The 25,402-nt window shown below is 39.9% G+C and overlaps 1 protein-coding gene across 1 annotated transcript; it reads left to right on the top strand.

Moving 5' to 3' along the window:
• Positions 1-1,259: 1,259 nt before the first annotated feature.
• Positions 1,260-25,354, top strand: CASP8AP2 (caspase 8 associated protein 2). Its single transcript, XM_076333231.1, has 10 exons — positions 1,260-1,307; positions 2,463-2,538; positions 3,680-3,760; positions 5,626-5,726; positions 6,917-6,991; positions 8,206-8,321; positions 10,911-13,447; positions 16,051-19,012; positions 20,862-20,961; positions 22,324-25,354. The coding sequence occupies exons 2-10, from the start codon at positions 2,490-2,492 to the stop codon at positions 22,378-22,380; spliced, it is 6,078 nt and encodes a 2,025-aa protein (XP_076189346.1). The 5' UTR covers positions 1,260-1,307; positions 2,463-2,489; the 3' UTR covers positions 22,381-25,354.
• Positions 25,355-25,402: the final 48 nt, after the last annotated feature.

The raw sequence follows: 25,402 nt of genomic DNA on the forward strand, positions 1-25,402 counted from the left end.
CCCCGGCTTCCGCTTCGCCGGCGCCGTCACCCGCCCGCGACGTCGCAGGCAAAGGGAAGCGCGGCCTGCCCCCCCCGCCTCCCACGTGACGGCGCCCGTGCTAAACTACAGCTCCCAGCAGGCACCGCCCCGCGCGCGGCCGCCTGGCGCGTGCCGGGAGGTGTAGTCTCCCAGCGGCCGCCCCCTCCGCGGGGGATGGCTCCCTTCGGGAGCGGCGCCCACCTCTCCCGCTTTCTCACGGCGCTGGAAGCTCGCCCGCGCAGGGCTGCCTTCGCCGCGTCCCCGTCCCGCCCTGCTCCCCACGGAGTTCGCTGCCACTGCTGCTACGGGACTTGCCCGCAGCGGGGCCTGGTCGAGGGCCACAAGCCGCGGTCCTTGCCCCGAAGCCTTTCAAAGCCAGGCCGCGGTATCAGCCGGAGCGTCCCGGCCGAGGACGAGCGCGGGTGGTGACTAACCCGAGCAGGTGGTTCAGGCTCGGGAGGAAGGCGGCCGGCGTTACGCTGGCATTTCCACGTCACCCTCCCCAACTCCCCTCGCCGGCCGCGGCCGGCTGACGAAGCCCGAGCGCGGACCCAACGCGCTAGCGATGTTTCCAGAGGGGTTTGACAGCGGGCTCGCTGCGAGCAGGAGCCGGACTTAAACCTCGGGCTTCCCGGGAGAGCCGTCGGAGCTGCCTCACGCCCACCCCACCGCAGCAGCGGGGCACGGCCCTCCGCGCCCAACCCACACCAGGTGAGCAAGCGTGTCGCTCCTGCGGCTCTGCCGCTCAACACGGCCCAGGCAGCCTCCCGCAGCCGCCCCGCTCTCCTTTCCGCCCCCCACCGCTGCCTTCACAGGCGGGCCGGGTGGCCGCGGAGGGCCCGGCCGCCGCGCCACCGGGCTGCGTGACCAGCGCGGACACCTCCGGGCCGGAGCCCCTCCGCCCGGGAGGCAGGCGAAGGCGGGAGGGGCCCTGCTCGTCCCGCCCAGAGCTCCGGGGACAGCGCGGCTCCCCGCGCCCGGGGCCGAGCGGAGGGCGGGGACGCCGCGGGACGGCTGAGGCTGAAGCTGACGGAGGGGCGGGGCGATGGCGGGGGCGGGGCGCGGCCGCCTCGCGCTCCTCGCTTTGGCGCCAACCGCTTCGGGCCGGGGGGCGGGTTTTGCCGACGTCGCGGCCGGGGACGTGCCGTGCGTCTGCGGCCGTTGGCTGCCGCGCCCGGGAGCGCCGCCCCCTCGGCGCCCGGCCTGCGGGACCAGTGGCGGCGGCGGCGGCGACCTGCGGGGTGTCGCGGGCCGGGGGCGGCGGGCCGCGGCGCGGCGGCTGACCGGTGGGTGAAGGCCGGGGGCCGTGTCGGCCTGCCGAGCGGGGCCGTCCTCCTCCCTCCCCTTCGGTTCCTTCCCCTCCTCCGTCGGCCCGGCGGGGGGGCTCGGCGCCGCCGTCTCGCCCCGCGCGGGTGTCGCTCCCCTCCCCCACCGCCCCTGCGCGGATCCCGCCGCCCGGTTCGGCCCGGCCTCGCCCACCCCGGGCTCCCCCGGCGCCCTGCCGGCCCCTCCCCCCGGGCGCAGCCTGCCCGCCCCGCTCCCCGCCGGCGGTTGCGGGGCGCGGGGTGCCACCCGTGCGGCGGCAGCTGGGGTGCCGCTCTCGGGCCGCCATCGGCTGCTCTCCCGCCCCGATGCCCGAGAGGTCCCGGGCGCTTCCGCCGTGGCAGGAATTGGGGCGGGCGGGAGCCCCTTCCCGCCCGTGCAGGGAGGGTGAGGCCTGGGGAGTGGGCAAGGGCCGCTGCCGCTGCACTGGCAGGCTGCTGCTCGGCACTAGTCCGTGCCTCTGCTTGCCGCGACGCCCGAGCTTTTTCCTGTGCTCTTCTTTTCCACGCGGCGGGTGCCTTGGTGTTGCAGGCTGCTGCTCTGGCTTCAGAGGTGCTTGTGTGTCAGTGCCACAAGCGTGTGTGTTTGTAAAGTCATTCTGCAATAGCTGTTGTGGCGGATGCTGTGCATCCTGTGGGCGAGCATCGCTGTATGCCGTGGCAGGCAAAAGGTTTCTTGCCTGCTACCTGGCATTATTGGTTTGGCTGGTGGGGTCAGACAGGGGAAACTTGCTCTTAAATGGTCAGCAGAGAAGAAATCAGAGTTATCAGATCAGATTATTTTAACTGGTTAAGATACACATTCAGGTAACCTGTTCATAGAATGCAGTGCTTGTTTTCGTACCAAAATTTCTTTATAGGATCTTTATTTTATATGTACGAATAAAAGTTACAGCTGAAGATCTTCTTCAGAATGCTTATTTACAGGACAGATAATTTCTTACTTTTCTCGATAGAGCTCTACGTTTGTTATCTTGATGTGAGGGTTTTCTCATTCTAGTGTTGGATTTTGTTGAAGAGCAAGGGCCACAGGTAGCTCAGGTGCAAGACGCTTCTGTTTTACAGTGTTCTGAAATTGTCGGTTAATCTGTTGTCTTTCCTCTGATGTTTTACTCATAGATGGGGAAGCCGTAGGGAGTTTGTATCATGGCAACAGATGAGGATGGACTGGGACTGTTTGATATCCGCTACGGTGGTAAGATGTGTTATACATTACTTTCGTTTTGCAGTGAAGTAACACAAGTGGTCTTATGAAGATAAATAGCTCCAAAAATAACTTAGAAAACAAAATGGAAACAACTTAAATTGGGACAAACACTGATGAGCTTCAACTGTAATTAAATGGCTGTGGTACAGTATCATTGTAAGCCATATCCCATTAGTAAGTTTGGATTTTAAACCATAACTGTGTACTTCGGATTTCTAGTATGTTTTGAGGGGATGCCTGGAACTGGTCTCTTCCCGTGTTTTACGGTGTATAATTTAACCTTCGCTGTATCTTAATGAAGCGTGTATTTGGACGGTTAGGTGGATTCTTCCTTTGTCTGCTATTTGTAAGAGCAAATGCGCTATCATCTGGTGTAGTACCAGCAATCGGCGTACTCTAACATTATTTCCAGCTCCACAGTTGATTGATCTGACGTATATTTGTGAGATTCCCAGCCTCAGAAAGACTGCGGATATCGATATTTTTCTTTATAGCAATAATATTTGTTGCAGAGCTGGAGAGATTCACCTAGAGGAGATGAGGGTAATAAGAGGCATTGGAAAAAGACATGAAGAGAGACTGAGGAGATTGAGATTAAAATACTTTTACAGAACCAGTTAGTGTGTGAATAGGTGGCAATACTAAAGCAAATTCTTTGAATTATGATACAGACTGTTACAATACTTTCTGTCTAGCGAGAAATGTTTCTTTTAACCATGGTGGTTTAATCATCGTAATTCTTTTGCTTTTGTTTCCAAGTTGTATAACTTTTGTATTCAGTGTATTCTAGAAAACAGTTTCAAATTCAGATCAAGTTGACTTAGTTTATAATTTTAAATTTTATTTGTACTTAAAGCCATATAATTTGCTTCATGCACAGTTCTCGTAGTATTTAGGAATTGATCTCACAAGACTGTCTTTGCTCCCTGGTGACTAAAGATCTTTTCTCCACAGTAGCAGTAGCTTGCTGGGTAAAATTCCCCTGTCTCTTACAAGTCTGTGCTCTACTACTTTTACTACTCTCTACTGGTCTAGGATGACAGCTACACTGATTTTATGGGAAAGTTAGAGGTTGGAGTTTACTGAATGTTTACTTTGGCCCTTTTTTTTTTTTTTTTTTTTGCTTTAGCTGAAGCTTCCCCCTTCAAGGAAGGTGATGAGAGCTCAGTGGATATTTATGATGGCTTGGACAATGGTTTGACAGTTCCTGGTAGGTTGATTGTATCCCGCTGCTTGGCTTGGAGCATTATAGGGTCTCTGGGCTTCTTAGGCTGGTTTCAAGTAAAACAACAGTTAGCTTTAAGTTTACATTTAGCTGGTGTAACATATGCTTTGGTGAGCTACTTGTTTAAATTCAAGACATATATGTTACACTCTGTATAAATACAGCAGAGAATTCTTAAATCTATTGGTTGAATGATTATAGGATAGTTTTCCTGTGAGTGTGGCTATTTTAAGAGACTTGGGCATATAAAGGGACGCAGAGAAACCATAGCTATTCTATCTGCATCTTGATATAGGACATTTTACCTTGGAAAAAGCACCTTTGTTTTGTGGTTTTTAAATAGCTTTAGGACCAGAACCAATAGTCACTGATGACTAAATCCCCAGTGAGAGCTCTAAAACGTACTTTCTGTGTGATACAGTACATTCAGTAGATCCTTTTAACCTTTTGGTACTTTCTCGGTAATTTCACATGCTAATGTAAATTGATTTCCTCTTTTAACTTTGAAGGTAAGAAAGAAATGGACCCAGTAAGTGTTCTTTTTTAGGAGTCTTAGTGTACCGTTTAATGAAATGCTGTTTCTAGTATTTGAACAAGTGTTTCTCTACTGATCTTACTACTGTAAGGCCATTGAATTTTTATGGAAGGACTGTACTATATCCTACAGACATAAAGCATCTATACATCTTTTTCTTGCTTTCCATTTTGTGTTTGTTACAGCATATAAGAGTATTCGCTAAGTCTGTATTTCACAAACTGAGATGCATTGTTTAGTAAACGTAAAAGATGCAAGGAGGAATAACTTAACGCAATGCAAACATTTTATGTAGTCTAGTTCTGAGGGATTTTTTTTTAAAAATCTGAAAAGATGATTGGTGAGATTTTTGCTCTGTACAGATAAGATGTTATTTGCATGTCATCTTGCATTGTGTTAATAATACTCTTTGCATTATGGTATTGTCCAAAGGATTGAAGCGCAGCTTTGATAGCTAACTTCATTTATTTGTCTGCAAATGAATCTGTATTTCAGAGGTGTCATAAGTCAGGTCCTGTCAGTAATGCGTATTTGGTGAACAGAGCACACAGGTTGATTTGAGGAAAAAGCACCATTATCTAAATAATTGGGGTGTTTGGGTGTTGGGTTGGTTTTTGATTTGTTTGGGTTTTTTTTCTTTCATTTCTTTGGAACTAAAGCTAGGGATTTCACATTTATGAGGGAATATAAAGCAGCAGAGAACATTTATTCAACACAAGAATCATGGTATTCAACCTCATACCAACTCTGCAGTAACTCCATTTGATTCTGATCAACTGATCGGTGTTTGTGAATGTGTACGTCATTGGCATCTGAGCATTCTTTTTCTCAGTAATTTTTTTTTCAACTGCAAATGTTTCCAAGGTGAAGTCTGGCCAAAAGCTGAATGAATTGTAGGATGCACATATTTATTCTAGCTTTCTGCTATTTATTGGCTCTGGAATTGCAGAACTTCAGATCACTGCTAAGGTATAGCCCTTCCTGCTTTGTAAATTAGGTAGATTTACTGTGAGTTAGCTCTCCTTTGACGTAAAAAAACTTATTAGACAGTCATAAAATGCACCCATCTTTGTTGTTAGGTGTCCTGTATATCTCTTAATTTTTCTAACACAATGTGTTCAGTTGAACTTCAATTTTCATCGTTACCTTTTATGTCAATGTAAATTGGATCAAGTATTTCCAATAAAACTAACATAAATGTTGAAATTCAGGATAGGAATTTCTCCAGATAAGGTCATGTGTTTTCCTCAGTGACACAATGCAACCTGGCTAGAAAAATACCTTTTTCTTTATGTAATTGATTTTCTTTCTACAGACAATTCCGCTCCAAATTCTACACCAGCTGGAAACAGCTTAAATTTATTTGATGAGATATTAATTGAAGAAGGGACTGCAAAAGAAGCATCCTACAACGAGGTGTGTATTAATGTGACAAAAATAATTTTGGTGTTTTGGAGGTTTTTTGTTCCAAATTTTCTTGTGTAAAGTGCAAAAAATGTTGTCGGTATGCTCACATTATTGGAAAAATAGGGAAACTTTTTAAATAAATAAAAACAAGAGAGTGCTAATAAACTTATGTCAACAAGTTTATCAGAATAAGTGAATCTCTCACTCTGTGACATGGTCTGTTCTCATTTAACGTCCTTTGCATGCTGTTCATGTATCAGCTACATTATGGGAAAATGTACCGTAATTTCCTTCTAGTTAAATATCTGTTCAGGCATCTGATACAAAGCTAGTCATGACATTTCTCCCAACAAATTTTACCAGACTAAAGCAGATAGGTCATGGATTAATCTTATGTGTCATTAAATTTTGTCCTTGAGACTGAAGACAATCATGCAATAGATAACTGCTTCTAGCAAATCAGCAGAACACTTACTCATGTAGCATCAACTGTCCTGATCCGTAAGACATATCTTAACTAACTTGAGCTTTGAAGTAAAAGGGACAGACATCCACAGATATAATGCACTATAGAAGAAGCAGGAGCAAAACCTCCAGGAGTCTACTAAGTGATGAAAATGTCACTTTGAAAGTTTGAAAGCAGTTGACTGTTAAGTATGGCAATAGGGAAGTTGTCCATTCTTCTGTGAAAGTTCTGTCACCATCTATTTCTAAAGAAGGGCTCGTGCCAGATGTATTTTATTTAATTTTGTGATCTCAACAGGAGCATGTCCTTTGCAGTCTATTTTTGCAGTCCAGGTTTGTTTGTAGTAACTTTTTGTTGTGTTTTTCCTTAACTATTTTGTATTATATAAAATCTAACAAACAAGTACCCATCTGTAGGGCTCTGAGAACTCCTGCTCCTCGATAATTGTGTCTTTAATTTCACAATAATATGGCTTCCTGTTACTCTCTAGCCTATTACTGTTGGGCAAGCGCACGTAGATTTCCTCTTATCTAAGTGTTTGTGATGTTTTAGAGACTTGTATACCTGTTGGACAATATTGAAGCTTTTTGTTTTAATATGGCTTTAATATGTTACTTTTGTAAAAAAACAGCTTTGTAATATACATTACTGTGTTAACTAACTATAAATCTGGTGGAGTAACTTTTCTGTGTAATTAAGTCCACTTCTGTGCTGTGAATTCTCTCTTTGACAGTTGCAGGCAGAATATGGAAAATGTCAGCAGCAAATTAAAGAGTTGATGAAGAAATTTAAGGAAATACAGGCACAGGTACTGTAGTTCAAAGGGCAACATTGTCAAGATTTGTGTAAAGCAAGCTGAATATTGCTTTGAGAGAGAGTTAATTTCATATGCTTTCCAGAATTAATCCATCACGTGGATGGTTTGTAAAGCACCTCTGTAGGTGCTAGGAGCTTGTTCTGCCTAGGATAGTTGCTAGGATAGCCTACTGACAGAATCAGTAGGTAAATTCACTTGTTTCATGATGTTGCGTGCAGTAATACTTTAGTTGCTTAAAAGCTGTCTTCTATCTCCTTATTTGACATGCTTATTTTCTAATTGAATAGTTATCAGAAAGGTATCCAGTCCTCTCGTTTTTTAAAAAATAGGTCTTTATCGCACTAGGGAGAGTGTTGCAAAGGTATCTGAGCTGTCATTAAGAACTGGAAGAGGATGTCTGCGTTGCTTTGAGCATAGTGCCATTTTGATAAGGCTGAACCGCTTCTCAGCTTGAGCTAGTATCCCCATGCTGTGCCATTCTATATAGTTTGTTTATCTTGGGCAATTCTGCGACATGCTCTACTGTGTATTACAAATAAGTCCCAAAGGTTCTATGCTTTGAAACGGTAAGCAGCTTCCGCCCTGTGACACTTCTGTATTGTTTTCTGCAAAACTTGTCTGCCTTACTGAGCAGGCTTTGCTGAGGACAATTATTAAGAGAAGGGGCTATCTCCAGGATTGACAGATAGGGTTCTAGAACATCACATCTAGAAATGTTAGAATGATACAGCACCCAAAGTTTTGATACCTTGAAAGAAACACAATTACCCTGTTTCTCTGAAAGTGCTTAAAAGTTACATCTCTCATTTGACACAGTGACCAGGAAAGCAATAAATTGAGAAAAAGAATGAAGCAAAGGGGCAGATGATAATTTTTTAGCTCTATGGTTACTTGGTTTATGGCATATTCAGTTTTAATAAATTGTATGTTTAAAACATCTTTGATAATTATCAGGAACACAAACAGGAGCATAAACATGAGTGATTTTTTTATTTTTTTTAAAAAGTTCCTTTGGATCTCAATAATTCTGACTTCTCCAAAACGGTTTCTGTATGTTCTACTGTCAGTTTGCATATGATGGGACTTTTTCTAATGGTTGTCTTGCACTGTTTTTCATTACGTGTTTGGATACCCAAGCTAATTCTCTTTTTTTTCCCTCTCTCTCCCCGCCGCCCTGCTCTCTTTTTTGTATATATTTAAAATAGAATGTCATTCTACAGAATGAAAACCAAGCTCTCAAAAAGAATATTTCAGCACTTATCAAAACAGCAAGAGTGGAAATTAACCGTAAGGATGAAGAAATCAGTAATCTCCATCAAAGGTACAACTAGATAGTGGAACTGAAAACATGCTTTTTGTCTGATCATGTTTATATACTTGTAAGAAACTTTTGTGTGTGTATTAAGTAAAACTAATGAAGAAAATCATTACTTAGTAAATAATTGTTTGTGTGGTTTAGTACTGGTACAATCAGAGGAAATAGGTATGTATCTTCTTTGCTTGATGAGGTCTTTGGTTTCTAATTAAGAAAACGAGGAATCCAAAGGGTGACCATTTGCCTGAATTCTTTTTTCATTTGTTTTGTTTAATCACCCATTCCTGATGGGTTATCTAACCATCTTGCATGTTTCAAAGCAGATACTATCTTACACGGTTCAGCTTCAGAACTAGTCTATTTTATGGTCTCAGACATGAATTCCATGGAACTTTGCAGACAACAGATGAAAATAAGTAAAGAGACTATATAATGTTTTCATGGCAAGATACGAAAGCCCTGTTTCCAATGGTGGGGGATAGCAGCTAGAGAATTCTTGGTAATTTCTGTGCACTACTAATCTTACTGCAAGGGGTTGAAAATATTAAAGTGTGCATGGGAGAGTAGCCGAGTTTAAGGTTTCTGAACCGCTTGAAGCCAGAGCAGGGGTCCAAGATTCAGGACCCCTAGCTTATCACAAGGTCACCTGCTTGTCACTTGTGTGACATCAGCCACATCATTAGTTTGTTTGTGTTTCAGTTTGACCATTTGATATTTTCTTGCACCAAAAAGTGTCATAAAGAAGAAGGTTCATTTGACGTTGCTGTGCTAGAGGCTATATGCATATTAACTATGTGATTTTTTTTTTTTCCTAAATACTGAAAATTACCAGATATGATCTGATGGAGGTCAAGAGGTTTTAACATGTGTAACTCTTTCAGTTGATTGGCTTTGACACGATAGCTGTGATTTTCACACCTTTGAGTGTAGTAGTCTGGGTTTTAAATAAAATTGAAAAATATTTTCTTGTTTTGAATACTCGCCCTCATTAAAGAGTTTACAAACTCCATTGCAATACCTTCTGATGGTGATGAAAATTTATGAACAAGGTATTTGATCTAGGTATTTTGGAGGCATCCACCATGGAAAATTGTGGGGAAAGTGGCACTTTGAGGTCTTAGAAGCATGCCTTGTCTGCTGCATGGCCTATAATAAATTATCTCGTCTTAAGCAATCTACCTATCTGTAAAGACTGCTTCAAAGATAATATCTTTGAGGGAAATTGTTAGTGCTTATCTCAGGAAAAAAAAAATCAAAACAAACTAAAAACCCCAAAACTCCCACTTGGATACAATTACATTCATCACACACATGTGCAGATTTAATAGCCAGCCTAAAGCACAGCGAAAACTTGTCAGTATAGTTAAAATTAAACAGAAATACAGGAAAGGATTTTGTATTACAACAGCTGCAGCATTGTTTTAGTTCAACGTTCAGTTCACATCACAAGGTCACATTTCTGGAGTACAGCCAGTTGTGTAAGCTGATCATTACATATTTAAATTTACTGTATTGGCCCATAGGAAATGTTCAGTTTTACAAAGCAAAACCAACCCCATTTTGTATTGGACATAAATACAGAATTACTTTACACTTGAACTGATTCCTTACAGCTGGACACTGAATCAACATAGAATTTCAGGCCAAAACCAAATGTCTGTGTGTAGCAGCCCCTTCATCCTTGACCCTCTAAAAAGGAGCCATACATTTGGTGGTTTGCTGCCATCATTTGTTGGTATGACTTTTACTTCTGTTTACTTGTGCATCGGTTAGACACAATCATTCTTCTGAGATAGTGGAGAGTATTTAAGAAGGTTGTCATTAAAATGACATGGTTACAGGCAATGGCATGTTTGGTTGAATATGACAGAAGAGTGGGGTTTTTTGTTGGTTTGTTTTGGTTTGGGTTTTTTTCTGGTGAGGTAACTTTTTTACTCATTCTATCAGTAATGAGTAAGATTTCAGGCCATACAGGCTACATGTGCCCTTTTTAACTTAATTTTTTTCTTTTTATTATGATAACCTTGCAGCAATAGCATATGGCCTTGATAAGGCTTGATTATTGTAATTTACTACTTGTTTTCTGTAGCTTGCAGCAAGTTCCAAATGTGGTAGCTTATTTGCTTATTGCATAGAGTAAGCACAGTCACATTATACCTATTCTTTTGGTTGCCTGTTTATCAAATAGTGAACTATTGAATTGCTCTTTTTATTATTATTTTTTTAAATTGCTAATGCTGTAAAGAACAACTTTTTTTTTTTTTTCTCCTAAGGGAAGGCTCTCTTTGTTGCTGGACAATGAAATACTAATTTGAATTACTGAAATTGTTAATTAGACCCAGTACAGTATTTTTCCACAGATCTTGCTTTTTCTTTAGATTAAGTTCATTTGGAAAATACGTATACAAATTATATTCTTTTAATGTGTGCTAATGGAAATTATTTAACTTCTATTTTTATCCCACATTTTTTCAACTTGAAGCTGAAGGAAAGTATGAAAAATTTTTAGAGAGATATGGATTCATCGCAATTCAGCTTTAGTTATGTTTAAATAAATTTCAACACTAACATAACTTTTTTTCTTTTTATAAACAGGCTATCAGAATTTCCCAATCATCGAAGTAGCTTCACCAGAACATACCTTCCAGGATCAACTAATGGAAGGTGCTCTGAGATGTGTAAAACAAAAGATTCCAAATTCAGACCTTCTGATTTAAGTGACAGTATAAAGATGGAGCATAGAATGAAAAATGACTGTTCAAAAGATACATACCACAGTTACTCATCTCATAATACGGACAATGGGAAGTCTAGCTCCGAAAAAAGAAACACTCCATATTTACTGAGATACCCTCCCGAAGAGCTCTGCAATGATGGTACTCATACATGTCTACCGAACTATGACCATAGTTCCAACAAGGATAACAGAAAGGAAAGAAAAGAAATGAAAAGTAATGAACAGTATAGTAGGGGAAACATCAACAAATACAAAAGAGAAATGCATCAGAGCACCGGAAACAATGGTAACTGTAATACTGGTGATAGTGAAGAGGGGAACTCAGAACCTCCGCAAAAGCTGAAAACCCTTTCAGAGAAGGCTAGTAAAAATGAGTTGCAACAAAAAAGTCAGAGTGTAAAACTCAAATGCAGTCCAAGTGTAGAAAGAAGGGTAGAAAGGGGTGTTTCTTCCTGGGAGAAACAAACTACCAGTAAAGACAGATTTCAAACAAGAGGTGAATTGTATGCTGATGATAGATCACAAAATTTATTAAAAAAAGACATTAAAACACATGATAAAGATGAAAAAAACACTGGCCAAAAAAATAAACCAAATGAAAAGCTACAAGAGCAACCAAGGAGGTCTGGTAGAGGGAGTAGTCCACACTCAAAGAATGAACATTCAAAGAGTCTTCATGAATCACGTAAATGTCGTGTGGAAGAGTCTAGAAAAGGAAGAGACATTGACTGCAAGAGAGACAGGGGAACAAATGATCATACTTCTCGAGAAGGAAGGACTTCACCTTCTAATTCCAACAGCAGAGAGCATAAATACGCGCGCTTGAAGGAAAATAGTAGTAGATATGAATGGGAAACAGCACATTCCAAATCAGAAAGACACAGAACTGAAGAAAAAAGGAAAAGAGAAAGAGAGAATCAGGATGAAAATAGACATTTCAGAAATGAAAGAAAAGTTGCAAAAGAGATTCCTCACCAATCTGGAAAAGAATCCAAGAAAGGTACAGATATTACAAAAAGTGAGAGAAACAAGTCCTATAAGCTAGAAGAAACATACAGAGTAGCAGATAGCTTAAAAGACCATAAAATCCCCAGAACTAAAGATGATCACACTGGGACAAAAAGCAAAGACTTAAAACTTAGCTTTATGGAAAAGCTAAATTTAACTCTTTCTCCTGCTAAGAAGCAATGTCTCTCTCCAACAGATGGACTTAAAACACCTTCCCAAAAGGTCACTGATGAGGGAAGTACAGAGCTCACGCTGCAGGCAGAACTGTTAGATTCTGCCCACCCTGTTAACTGTGGTCCCGCAGAGCAAGCTAACTCAACGTTACAAGTTCTGGACAGTGTGGCTCAAAGCGATGTGGAACCAGCACTACCTATTCCTGTCAATTCTGAAAATGAAGCCTTGAAAGTAGCAGCAGCAGATCCAGCACAGTCTGAAGCATTGCCAGCAGTGGCAACTGATGAACTGAGCTCAGAAACCTTACCAGAAGCAGAAGTGGGTCAGGTACAGCCCCAAGCCTTGCCAGGAGCAGCAGAGGTACTGGTTCCTGACGAGATGCAGGCTGAAACGTTGTCAGCGGCAGCAGAGGCTTGTGATCTGGTTGAATCGGAAGCCTCAGCAACAGCAGTGGCAGTGATGGATCTGAATCACCCTGAACCTTTGCCCCTGGAGGTGGCAAGGAGTGTGGCAGAGTGTGAAAACTTATCTGTGACAGTGGGTGTGATGCAGGATGATAATGTACCAGCAGCAGAAGTGGCACAATCCGAACCTGCCAGCGAAAGTATGGGAGCCCTTTCAGAGTCAGCAGCAGAGAAGAAAGACGAAGATAAAATATGTCTAGCTGCTGACATAGAAAGCTCAGCAGACCAACGTGGCTCTCAAAACCTTGTCTTAGATGACTTGGAAGCCAAAAGTTCTGGTGACCTGGAGTCCTGTGATGTCGCAGATGATATTAGCAAAATAAAACCAGACTCTTTAATGGAAGTAGTGAAGGACGATGATCACTTGGCTGCAGAAAATGTTGAGTGTCCCATTGAGGAAAAGGGTATCTGTGAAATTAATATGAGTACATCTCAGTCACCTGACAGAACTATGTCAAGTGATAAGGACGAACCATTAGTTGACCAGAATGCTTGTGATCTGGAGCCGGATCTAACTGAAATCAGTACTGCAGCATCTTCTCTTAGTGGTGAGATGTATCCTAAAATTAAAGAGAGAGAAACTAACCCAGTTCCTGTCGATGATGACAGCTCAATACTGAGCATTGATCTCAATCACTTGAGGTACATTCCAAAGGCAATCAGCCCACTGAACAGTCCAATGCGCCCTTTGGCTAAAGCACTTAAGATGGAAAGTCCCTGCAAAGGTCTTGTGAAGAGTTATAACAAAGGTATTTGTATATGTGTATTCTAATTTCTTTTCTACATAAAGGCTTAGAAGATTCATTCGTGGAAAGCAGAAATGACTTTAACTGCTTTCTCAAAAATATAAATTGTTTCTTCTTTAGCTATGTAAGCTATAGTGGTCTTTTTTGTTTATGGGGGAACTGCTTAACAGTGCAGTCAAGATTGTAGCCGATTGAACGTTAGTGCTATAAAAATTGGAGTTTGTCACTGCTGACAGATGAGTGGTTGAAATAAGAGTTATCTACAAACTTCTAAAGAAAAATGCATATAGGTTTCTTAATTGTGGTTAGTTCTGAGTAGATCTCATTAGGTTTTTCTCTGAAATTGTAGAGGCAAAATTTATTTAGGATCATATTCTTTCAATTATTTATTTGTGAGAAAGCTGGAGAGAGTACCTGAGACTTAATTTCTAGGAATGTCAGCTAAGAGAAGGCTGTGCTCTCCATCTGAATTGAATTCAGTGTGAATTTTTAGATATATTTTATAATTGTGAGTCAGTCGGTGGGGAAAAAATTGGAACAAATACAACATTGGGATTTATCATTAATGAAGTAGGAGGTAACTCCTAAATAAGATGTCGGGGAGATAAAATTTATCATTAATGAAGTAAGAGCTAACTCCTAAATAAGATGTCGGGGAGATAAAATACCGTGACAGCACTCACAGGAAGAGAAAATAGGTGACCCAAAGTTTAAATCTTTTACTTGTGTGAATTTAACTCTTCCTGTAATGTCCTGCTGCAACTAACAAAAATTTCTCTTGGAAGTTTAATTTTCCTACTAGAAGAGGAATGGTAGAGTGGCATTTAAATCCTTGTTCTTATGTTTTGGAGCATAATCCTTATGTGTTTTTGCAAATCTTAGTGTGGTTTGCTCTGGAATTCTGTCTCTTGTGCTTGAGACAGCTACTCTCTTAAGTGTGAATCCCTTTAGCAGTGTATATTTCAGTCTTACAACAGTTTATAGTCGCTGAAATATCTGGGGGACGCAAGAGCTTTGGGATCAAAGTAGATGAACATCAAATAAAAGTATTTTTCTGATTTTGTAGTGTTTCCCTGAGTTACTTATTAGAGGAATCCATCCTGTCCAGAACTTGCTACTAAATAACAAAGCAGTGATTTTCAGGTCTGAAGTTAGATGCCTAGTTGTCCTTGTGATCTGACTAATGATGTTCTGAACCTGTTAAATTGACAGAAGGCTATGATTTCTCTTGGCCTTGAAATTCGGTACTCACCTTTCTACTGTTCTGCAGCACAGGGGTACACATGTTAATACTATAATTTGGCCACTTTCATTTTATACTTTGGTTTGTCAAAATATTGAAGTGATTAGTTTGAGAAGGTATTGATCCTTGTAAAACTAAAAGGGAGGCAGTGATGGAATAGGTTTTTGCTCCTGTAGAATCTGTATAAGCATTTTCAAATGTTGCTTTAAACTGTTAATCGCAAGTTCATTTTTTACGGAGAGCAATTTAGATTTGTTCTTTTATGACATTAAGTGTTTGTTAGAGGTCATTAAGCAGTCTAATCTATGTGCAAGTGAACTTAAGAGTGTTTTATTAACTAGAGTGCCCAGCAAGCCTAAAATTACCTGCAAAGCTCGTTAATCAATACATACACACTTCAGTGGAATTTTTGTACAATGGAAATGAGCTTGCCTTTTCATCTTTTGTAACATACTGCTTTGTGTAGCTGCTTATTGCTGTAATTGCTTATTTTTCTTAACAAAATAACATTTGGTTTGAATTTTAAAGAATGATTAAATACATATCTAATGATATCTCAAAAATAGAAAATATTTAATAAACTTACTTGTAAGACAGAGTAAGGCATACTACATTTGGCAGAACTTTAGCCTTTCCTCTCACATATCTCAGTCCCTATACCTGTCATTCAGGAACCTGAACTGGAGGCTTTCTCCAAAATTTCTGAGGAAAAAAAGCTTTTTATGTTGTGGTGCTTAGTTACAGTGCTGGTAGTTTTAAATGCATCAAAAACTGAAACAGGAAATAATCATGTGTACAGTGCCTAGTACTCTTTTTGATTAGTAAGTTAGTTTATTGAAAGACTTGATTTAAGTAGAACCTTTTTATCAGCCCTGGAAAAGATAGTTGAATGCAAACATTAATAGGTCATTTGTACTGCTTATTTTTTTTTCATTGTGAAACTGCTAGAAGAAAACCAGCTATTGTTTGTAAAGGTTAGTCGATAACGATGCTGAAGTTAAAATTCAGCTTGTACAGTGTTCAGAAAACTTGTTAAAGTGAATGGAAAGAAGTTCAAAACCGACGGTAACTGCTAGATTTTTCTGTTTTCAGTGGATATATTTGTGACATAGGTCACGTTTTTGGTGAAATGTTGAAGTCTTATTTGCCCTTTGGAGCTCAGAAAAATCCCATTAAACTAGTAGCTGCTGAAGCAAACCACCCAAACTTGTTATAGCTCCAACTTCCTGAGTTGTCATTGGCAGTTTCAAACAAACAGTTCTGAATGGTCACTTTACAGAAGAGAATCTTCCAGGTTTTTCTGAAAAAGTCTGTTTATAATTACATTTTTCATGGTGATTAGCAAACTGTTTTCTTTTTATAGATCTGGTTCCTGAAAGTGCAGTTGTCGTCTGTCCCTCAAAGAATTTGTCAAAGGAGGTAAACAAAGAAAATCAAAAGCCAGTTAGCATGTCTGATGAACACTTAGAGATGGAGTCCCGGCTGAGTATCTCTTCAGATGAAATAGAAGAAGGAGAAATCATAAGTAGTGATGAAGATGAAGAAAAATCTAAACCAGAAAGATGCTCTGAAAAGACAAAAAAATCAAGATCAAAAGCTTCTCCTGAGACACAAAATTTGACCAGCAGTCCGCAGAATCAAAAGAGCAAAACTGTATGTTGCAATGAAGATAAAGGAAAACTTGTTTCTGTGAAAGTAAGTACAAAGAAGAACAGAGAGAGGCATAAAAATCAGACTTTCAGATCTTCAAAGGATATGAAGAAAAATAAAACCGTGAGCATTGCTTGTCTTGAAAAAATAGTTCATGTTATTGTTGAACCTTCAAATGTACAAGAAATCATGCAGATGCTAAGAGCTATACGAAAGCAGATGAGGAAAAATTATATGAAGTTCAAGGTGCACTTTCCAGTTCAGCATTTTCACAGAATTATAGAATCTGGTATCATAAATTTTACATCATTAATAAAATATTTGAACTTTTCCAAGATGTCTACACTAGGTGAGACATTAAAATTGAACATCTGTGATATTATAGAGTCCAAACTTAAACAAGTTAAAAAGAATGCCATAGTGGACCGTCTTTTTGAACAACAGGTATCAGATATGAAAAAACAGTTATGGAAATTTGTAGATGAACAGCTTGATTACTTATTTGAAAAGATAAGGAGAATTATAATAAAACTATGTGATGTGCTAAATGTGAGAAATGAGAGTGAGGAAGGGAAGTTCGAAAGAGCAGGAAAACAAAAACACAAAATCAGTCATAAAAATGATGTGCAAAGATCTAGAAAAAAGTCCCTGAAAGCCAGATCTCAGAAGTCTGAAGAATATATCCTTTCAAAGCAAATTGTGGATTATCAACGACCTAAGTGTCACCATGAGAAAAATAAAACAGATGCACCAAAAACTGCCTTTACAAAATGTCTTAACTCCATTGATAACACGAGGAATTCCCAAACCAAAGTGCACCTCTCTAAAGAGAATAATTTGCAAGGCACTCTCACTCCATTGAAGGGTGTAAAATATGAAAAGGAAGGATTCCAGCTATCCAGAGATGCTAACAAGTCTGATCTTAGTTATGAGCTTCTCACAGAACAACAAGCGTCCAGTCTTACATTTAATCTTGTAAGTGATGCTCAAATGGGTGAAATTTTCAAAAGCTTATTGCAAGGTTCTGATCTCTTGGAAAAAAATGGTGGCAATATTGATAGACATGAGTGGGAATTCAGGACACCAGAAAAACAGTTTTTAGACAGTCATAAATGCAGAGGTAATACGGCCGGACTAGTGCAAGAGATTGCTCCAAAGGAGGCTTGTTTGGAATCTCGACCAGTAGAGGATATTAACTGGCCTATTGTTTCACCTGTAAGAGCTCCCTCTTTAACATCTAGGCTTCAGACGTCTGTTGATCCAGACGTACTAGATGAAAGCTGTATGTTTGAAGTTCCTACAAATGCAGCTTCATGCAAAGAAGATGAATGCAGTTTACAAAAGAATAAATCATTAGTTTCTTCTATCCTCCTTGAAGATTTGGCTGTTTCCTTAACTATTCCATCGCCTTTGAAATCAGATGCTCACCTCAGCTTCCTAAAACCTGAGAATAATTCTAGCTCAACTCCCGAGGGTGTTCTCAGCGCACATTACAGTGAAGATGCACTTCTTGAAGAGGAGGATGCCACTGAGCAAGACATTCATTTGGCTTTAGAATCTGATAACTCAAGCAGTAAATCAAGTTGTTCTTCATCATGGACAAGTCGGCCTGTTGTTCCCGGTTTTCAGTGTCGCCCCAGCCTACCAATGCAAGCAGTAATCATGGAGAAATCCAATGATCATTTTATTGTAAAGATTAGGCGTGCGGTGCCATCTACCTCACCAGCATTTGATCAGATGGCTTCAGTGAAGGAAGCACGGGCATCCTCAACCAAGAATGAAAAAGAAGAAATGAGAAGTGGGGAAAAAGAAAAGGACAGTCAGAGTGCCACAGCAGCCACTGTGCAGGAAACTGTCAAACCAGATCTGGTTAAGACGGATCAGTTGCCTCACGTCAGCACTGAACAAGAACAAAATCCTGCCTTACCTCAGCCTCTAAAGGAGTCGCATAATAGTATTGGAAAGGAAGAAACTACTGCGTTGCCTGGACCCTGTAGAAAATCTTCAAACACAGAGAGCCATGACACTGAAAGCCCAGATGAAGGCTCTGAGCAATCTCAGACACACAAATTGAAAGTATCTGAAAACGTAAATGAAATGGGTGTTAGATCTCAAGCTTCTTTTCCTGCTGGATGCAGTGTAGAGTCATACATAGACTTAACAGATGATATTGTTAGTGAAACTTCATGTCTTGCAGTGGAATCCACTGCAGATAACAGGACTCAGGAAAATTCTACAGCTAACTCGGAAAACAGTGATAAAAAGGAAGAACTGGAAGAGTGCTCTGATGCATTTATAGACTTAACAGAAGAGCTTTCCAATGAGACTGTAGCAGGTGAATGTAATCTTGAAACAAAACCCACTTCGAATACTGATGTAGGATGCCAGATAAGTATAGGTGATAAAACTAGTAAAAAAAGGAAAAAGGAGGCTGTCAGAGAGAATTCCAACTCAAAAAGGCAACGAAAAGAAACTGAATCGGTGGGTGAAGGGGGTGATACAAGTGATGTGAAACCTGAAGAGGTAAATTCAGCACCCAAACGATGTTCCAGTAAGACGAATGAGTTGCAGCAGAACAAAGACTCTTCTCCTTTGGCTTCGTCTGCCTCGTCACCTAGTCTGTATGCCAAAAACATCATTAAAAAGAAGGGAGAAGTAGTAGTTTCCTGGACAAGGTAATTTCTGATTTGATCTGTTTGATTGTTTTAGTGTTTTTTTTTAAACTATGTGATATACTGAAAAGTGGGAAGAAAAGGATATTTAGCTGATGGCTGAAGTTACTCGGTAGCTTTACATCCTTCTGTAAATAGTGGAGTGGGAGCCTCCTTCTATCTATGCAGGACGGCTTTACGAGACTGATGCCTTCTCTTGGAGTACCACTGAAAGGTGCCAAAGTCTATTTTATCCTTCTTCTCTAACAGTTGTCCAGGGTAAAACAAATTTAAGAGAAGAACTGATTTCATGTAATCCTATTAGCAGCCTTTGGAAGAGAACAATTTTTAGTCATTTCTTCAGTAGGTTAAATCAGATTTGCCTTAAAGAAGGTGATTTCCATACGTCATAACTAATTCCATCACTTACCCAGATCCCCCAAAACAAGAGTACTTTTTGCTTTTGTTTGTAAAGCTTATACGCTAAGGTAACAAGACCTACTATATTGTACTGTCTGTAATTTTTGTTTCCCCTGCCGTTTCCTTTCCTGTCCAAAATTTCCAGCCAGGCTTGGTAGGGGATGGAAGTCTTTGATGTTCCTACAAGGCCTGGTGTAGGAACAGTATTGGTGACTGAGTAAAGGAGAGCAGCTGAAGATTTCCCCTGCTGAGAGAAGGCATGAGAGCAAACAGTTTTCTGTTTTGGGGTCTATGCTGCTCCATCTGCAGAAATGTGCTAGTCAACCATTCAGCCCATATATTCCAGTCCATTAGTAGGATGTGAGTGACAAATGAGGCAACTGTATGTGTCAAAGATACGTGCAAAGTTATTGTGGTGTATTCTTATCCTTAAGAAACTATAGTTAGCAGGTTTTGCTGTTCTTGCTACAACTTGATACAATCAACGCTTTATAAAAGGGGTCCTAAAATTTTCAGGACAGACTTTTCTGAACTATATAGTTCTGAACTATAGTTCAGATTTAAAGTAAGTTTCTAGGTTGCATTTTAAAAGAAAATTACCTTCTTCATGGAAAAAAGACTGCGAAAGCTAATACGATTTTTAACATGCAAACCAGTGAGATAGGAAGAGATTATTAGAGTTTTCCTTATGAATATGACTAGGTTTTCTGTGTCAGTCTTTGTGCATCTTTGACCTATGCCTAAAAAAAAAGTAGTTTATTTAAATAACTCGTCATTACATTTTTCTTTGAAATGGAGGAAATTAAATATAATTTATTGGAATATGGCATGTTTCAACCAAAGATACATAGTAGCTACTGTATAATGACTGTATCTATATACATTTTACATATACCTAAATTAATTAATGAGACAAACAGCAAATCGGTGATATGCTCAAGAATAGACTCCTGGTCCTTCATGCTCATGTGAACAGTAGATGTGCTCCGAGTCTATTAGGCCGCTTACAGAAGTCAGACACCTCTTTGTTTAATCTTTGAACGTCAGCAGGCCTTAGGTGAAAGCCGCTGCCTAGCTGTGCAAACTGAGGCAAGTCTGCCTAGAACTACTGGCTGCTGTTGAATTTATGAGTTCTTTTCAATTCAAGTTTAAATGTCTGCTTTAGAAGCTTAAAACTCTTTTTGGTGACTTTGGGTTTGGGCTAACTCTATTGTAATAATCCTGCCCTTCCTGATAGGGTAGCATAATCTCCGCTACCGCTTGTTTGTACTGACTCTGTTACTCTGTGCTGGTAGAGGGGAGGATCCTCTGTAAGTTCATTGCTGCTGTTTGAACTCCTGTTCCGTAGTGTGGAAATACTCAGAATTTTATATATGCCTGTATGTATTTTTTTGTTTGTGTGCATGTACACATACATATGTATTAATAGTTTAAAAACACATTTTTGCTATAGAAATGATGATCGAGAAATTCTACTGGAATGTCAGAGAAAAGGACCATCAAGCAAAACCTTTGTTTCCTTAGCCACTAGGCTGAACAAAAGCCCAAATCAGGTAGGTGTTATCATTCTTACATTTGATAACAATCATGTTGCTACATTTATGATTGCAGTTGAACAAAAACCTTTGGAGATTTTCTGCTAATTTGGAGTTGTTTTTTCCTCATGTCTTTTGTTGGGAAGTTCTTGAAAAAAGAACCTTAGATTCTCCCAGTTGTTACTTTTTAAAAATATACATTATAGGGACATTATGGTCCAGGGATTCTTCAGTACCTGTTTGATTGGTACCTTGAAACTGCTGTGTCCAATCATAAGCCAGGGACAACAGGATTGTTTCCCTTGTTGGATCAGCACTTAGATAAAGAAAGGTAATTTGGAGAGGCCCAAAGCCTTTGCACACATTTAATAGATCAGAAAAGGATTAAAATTAGAGCTGGAAAAAAAATACCAGGATTTTGCAGAAAGGACATTTTTCATGAAAATGTTTTTCCTTTTTTCTTTCACTTTTTAATTAAGAAACTTCAAAAGACAGAGGTCAAGTTGATGTAGAACATTTTCAGAGGTTTGCATATAACTTTGTACTTGTCTTGAATTGCTATCTTGATCTCTATCCTGCCAATCTAAAAAGGGAGAAACACCCATTTGAATAAGTTAGAAAATCCTGCGTGCTTGGGATTTGGCTTTTAGGATGTTGTGTTGTATGGTTACAGAGTCTTTGCGGGGTTTAGAAGCTGTTGGGGTGGATGGTTGGATAAAACAGAGTTATCTGTGCATTTATGCCACTCTTCCCAGTTAGCTGTTTGGTGGATGGTAGATATGCTATAGCAATATGCGTATAGCGATAAGAAATACTAACTTACAATTGAATGAGGTCACTATGTAAGCTGTAGCTATGATCAACAAAAAGATGTTTGACTCTCATCTACAGACCAGTTTTGTGAAATCGCTAGTAGGCAGATTACTCCATGATGAGCCATAAATACCTGAAGCAACAGTTGTACAAGAGGGTAGAAAATAACCAATAAAGTGTGCTTTTTGTGGAGTACAAAATAAGCTTTTGTCCTTACATTTGAATCTTGCTCACAGTTATACCTGGCAAAATTCAAGTCTAATTGACCTGAAGCCTTCATTTTTTTCCTCCTTGTTGTAAGGAAACCTGCGTTAAACCAGTAGTTGGCTCTAGCTCTCTGTGATTAACCTGGAGGCTATTTCACTTGTCAAAGGTATAGGAAGACTTCCTACATCCAATTAACCTGTTAACGGTGCTCCTAAAATTATCCCTCTAAAATTTACTGGAAGCAAATGAAAAACAAAATAGTGGTCTTTTTAAAAAAACTTTATGCTGTCAGATCAGTCTGTCTTGGTAGGTGTGGAAATCTGCGGCCTTAATGATGTGTCTTTTTTTGTCCTCCATTAGGTTTCAGAAAGATTCAAGCAGTTAATGAAGCTGTTCAAGAAATCCAAGTGCAAGTAAACTTGCCACCAAGTTGCTTCACGGTTACAGGGTTTAGCTGTTACCAGCAACGATGGGCTACAACCACTGCATTCATATGGTGGGATTAGTGGGAGGTATCCAAGCCAGAACACCGAGTTTGGTAACTCTGATGCACTGTTAACTATTTACTTCCCTGTCCATGTTTCCTCTGAAGTGCTTTATCAGAATAACACAGAGGGAACTTTACAAACAAACTGGCTAGGAAAGAATGTGCACATACAAATGGAGCAGTATCATTTCAAGGGGGTGACATCTCCTGCTGGTTACATGCGTTCTATAAGCAAAGACAAGGGCGTGCAGTCAAGTGAAAATGGTGGCTCTTGCTTAACTTGTCGGAAGTACTGCATATGGTGATGTTGAACTATGATTTTAAGAAGTAAAAGTGCTTTGGAATCCAGTTGGTAGATAACCCTGGAAAATGACAGGTACGTCATCTTGGTTACCTTGAAACATATTTTAAGAAGTTAGGCCTTTTTTCTTTTAAAATAAGGTAGGGCAATGATAGCAGTAATTCCAAAACCTGCTTATCTAGTAATCGGATTCTGATGGTAAGGAATAGGTGGTTCTTGCTTCTTTGTCAGTTGCTCATAGTGGGTTTCAAGGAGAGAATCTGGCACTGAGTGTAGGGTTTGTCTTCAACTTCAAGCACATTATCTAAGCCATTTCTTAATGACTCCAGTGTTCAACAGAGATGAATGAATTTCTCTTTGAGGGTGCCCATCTGTCGTCATTGACAATGGAGAAAATCGAAGCCAATTGTCTAGTCTAGACCCCTAACTTTCCGATTTTTGAAGTCAAATAAAATGAGTTCCAACCTCTGTGAGAGAGTGAAGCCAGTCATTAATGCAGTGACCGGTTTTTCACTTTATTTTATATTGTGAAATGCTGCAATGAGTGTTCATTTACAAAGAACTGTCTTGCAGTTAAAAACGTTTTGCAGTTCTGATGATATTTAAAAAGACTTAGTAGTAAATTTTGAATAGTTGGGTTTTTTTTTTTCCCATGAAAAATGTATTGGAATTTTTTTAATTTTTTTTTTTTCCTTTGGAAAAGGCTAATATGTTTTTCTGCTCCAAATTACATCTGGAAAAGGTACTTAAGTTAGGTCTTCAACATAACGAACATTCTGTTTTGTTAAAAAAAAAAAATAAAAATTGACAAGTGATTTTTCTTTTTAAAATTAATTTAGAAACAGACCTTTACAGTTTTATAAAATATGACTTTATACTTACTAACAGGGAGAAAAACTTTTCTGTAAAAAAAAAAGCAGTTTCAAAAGCTAGTCAACTTGGCATGTTTTGACAGCAATTGTATCTATCTTTACAAGTTGTTTAGTACATTAGAAATTCATTATGTTCTATTTTAAAGAACTCTTATAACTACTTCCAGTTTTACTAGTACATGCTAAAAGTGTGTGTGTGTGTGTATACATGTATACACACACACATCTCATATATATTGCTGATTTATCCCAAATTTCTAAGAAGTTGGGTTTTGGGTTTTTTTTTCTTCCCCCTAAGAAGCATTCTTGGAAGTTGCACAGGTTTTTGTATTATGAATTCATTGATGTTTGAGGTTTTATTCTTTATTGAGGATTGGAATTGCTGTAGTCTTTATTCAGTCAGAACATCTGCTGAGTTTAGTTAGACTTCATTTAAGAGCCCCACCTAAGTGCATTGCCTTTCAACTTGGATTAAACTGGCTTTTTTTCAGAATCCAATGACCGCTTCTTCAGTTTCAGCATAATGGTTTTTTGTTCCCTCCCCAACTAATGGGACAGACATCTCATTCTAATAAACCATCAGATAATTTGTCAGTGATGGTGCCACTGGCACCTATGGAGTATTGTAAACATGACCTGTGGAACGGATTGTCATGCTGCCAAACAGTGGATCGTCCTCGTTTTAGGCAGTGCTCTGGAAACTGTTACAAGGAATGACTTGAGTAGGCGATGATGTCAGTTCTGGCAGTCTTCCATCTTACGTGCTTGCTTCTACAGCGTTTGCTTTTGATGATCAAGTGTCATCTTCCACGCTACGCCAGCAGCGCCTAGTGATTTCAGTGGGGGATTGGTATACCTACCCATGCTTATTCTTAACAAACATTTGTGACAATTGTTGGAGATTTAAATCTAACTGAATCTGTTCTCAGAATAGTCAGTTTGCAGAGTAGCGTTCATGTTTGTGGAGAAATCAGACTCTACTAAGAGTATTCTTTTAACCATATCCTTAGTGATCAAAACGTGCACAGTACTGAAGGCACTGAGGGAAGTAGCTTCTCTCCACTTAAGTGCTTCCTCTCTGTCTTGAAAAAGCAGGCAGTATTTTATTACAAAGTTGTTTATTCCTTGTCTGTGTTTATTTACTTTCTTATCTGTACAGGTGATGGGGGGGCGGGGTTTGACTGTTTTGGGTCTGACTTGGATTCCTTTTTTGTAAATTACGAAACTTTTTTTTAATGTTCTGTCTATTGTAAGTATGTGTACAGGTTCCTACATGGTCATGTAAAATATCTGATGTGTGTATATATATAAATATATGTATAAAAATAGAGAGAGCTTTGTTTAGCCAAAGATGATTTTTTTAACTATATAAAACTCCAGGTTTATTTTGTATAAACTAAATAGTTTGCTTACTGTAAGAGTAATGCAAAAAATAAAACTAAAATTCACACACGTATGTTCTTGTTGAACAAAGGTTGGCTTGGAGTGGTTTTGTACCATTGTTTGTAATTTATTTCTCCAACAAGAATTTTGATACATATATGCAAAACGTACTGTATGTAAATCTACAGTCTTATTTGTGAAACCTCAGGTAAATGAAAACATTTTCTAGAACTGTTGGCTAATGGCTTGACAACTACAAATGCTGTGAAGCAGCATTAAAATTGACTTCTGTTAGTTTGTATAAATGAGTAGCTATGTTGACATTCTGGCCAATAAACATGGAAGTAATCAGATGCTGCTCTGATGCAATTACTGCTCCAAATACATACTGCTTAT

This window comes from Aptenodytes patagonicus, chromosome 3 (assembly GCF_965638725.1).
Source record: "Aptenodytes patagonicus chromosome 3, bAptPat1.pri.cur, whole genome shotgun sequence".
NCBI lineage: Eukaryota > Metazoa > Chordata > Aves > Sphenisciformes > Spheniscidae > Aptenodytes > Aptenodytes patagonicus.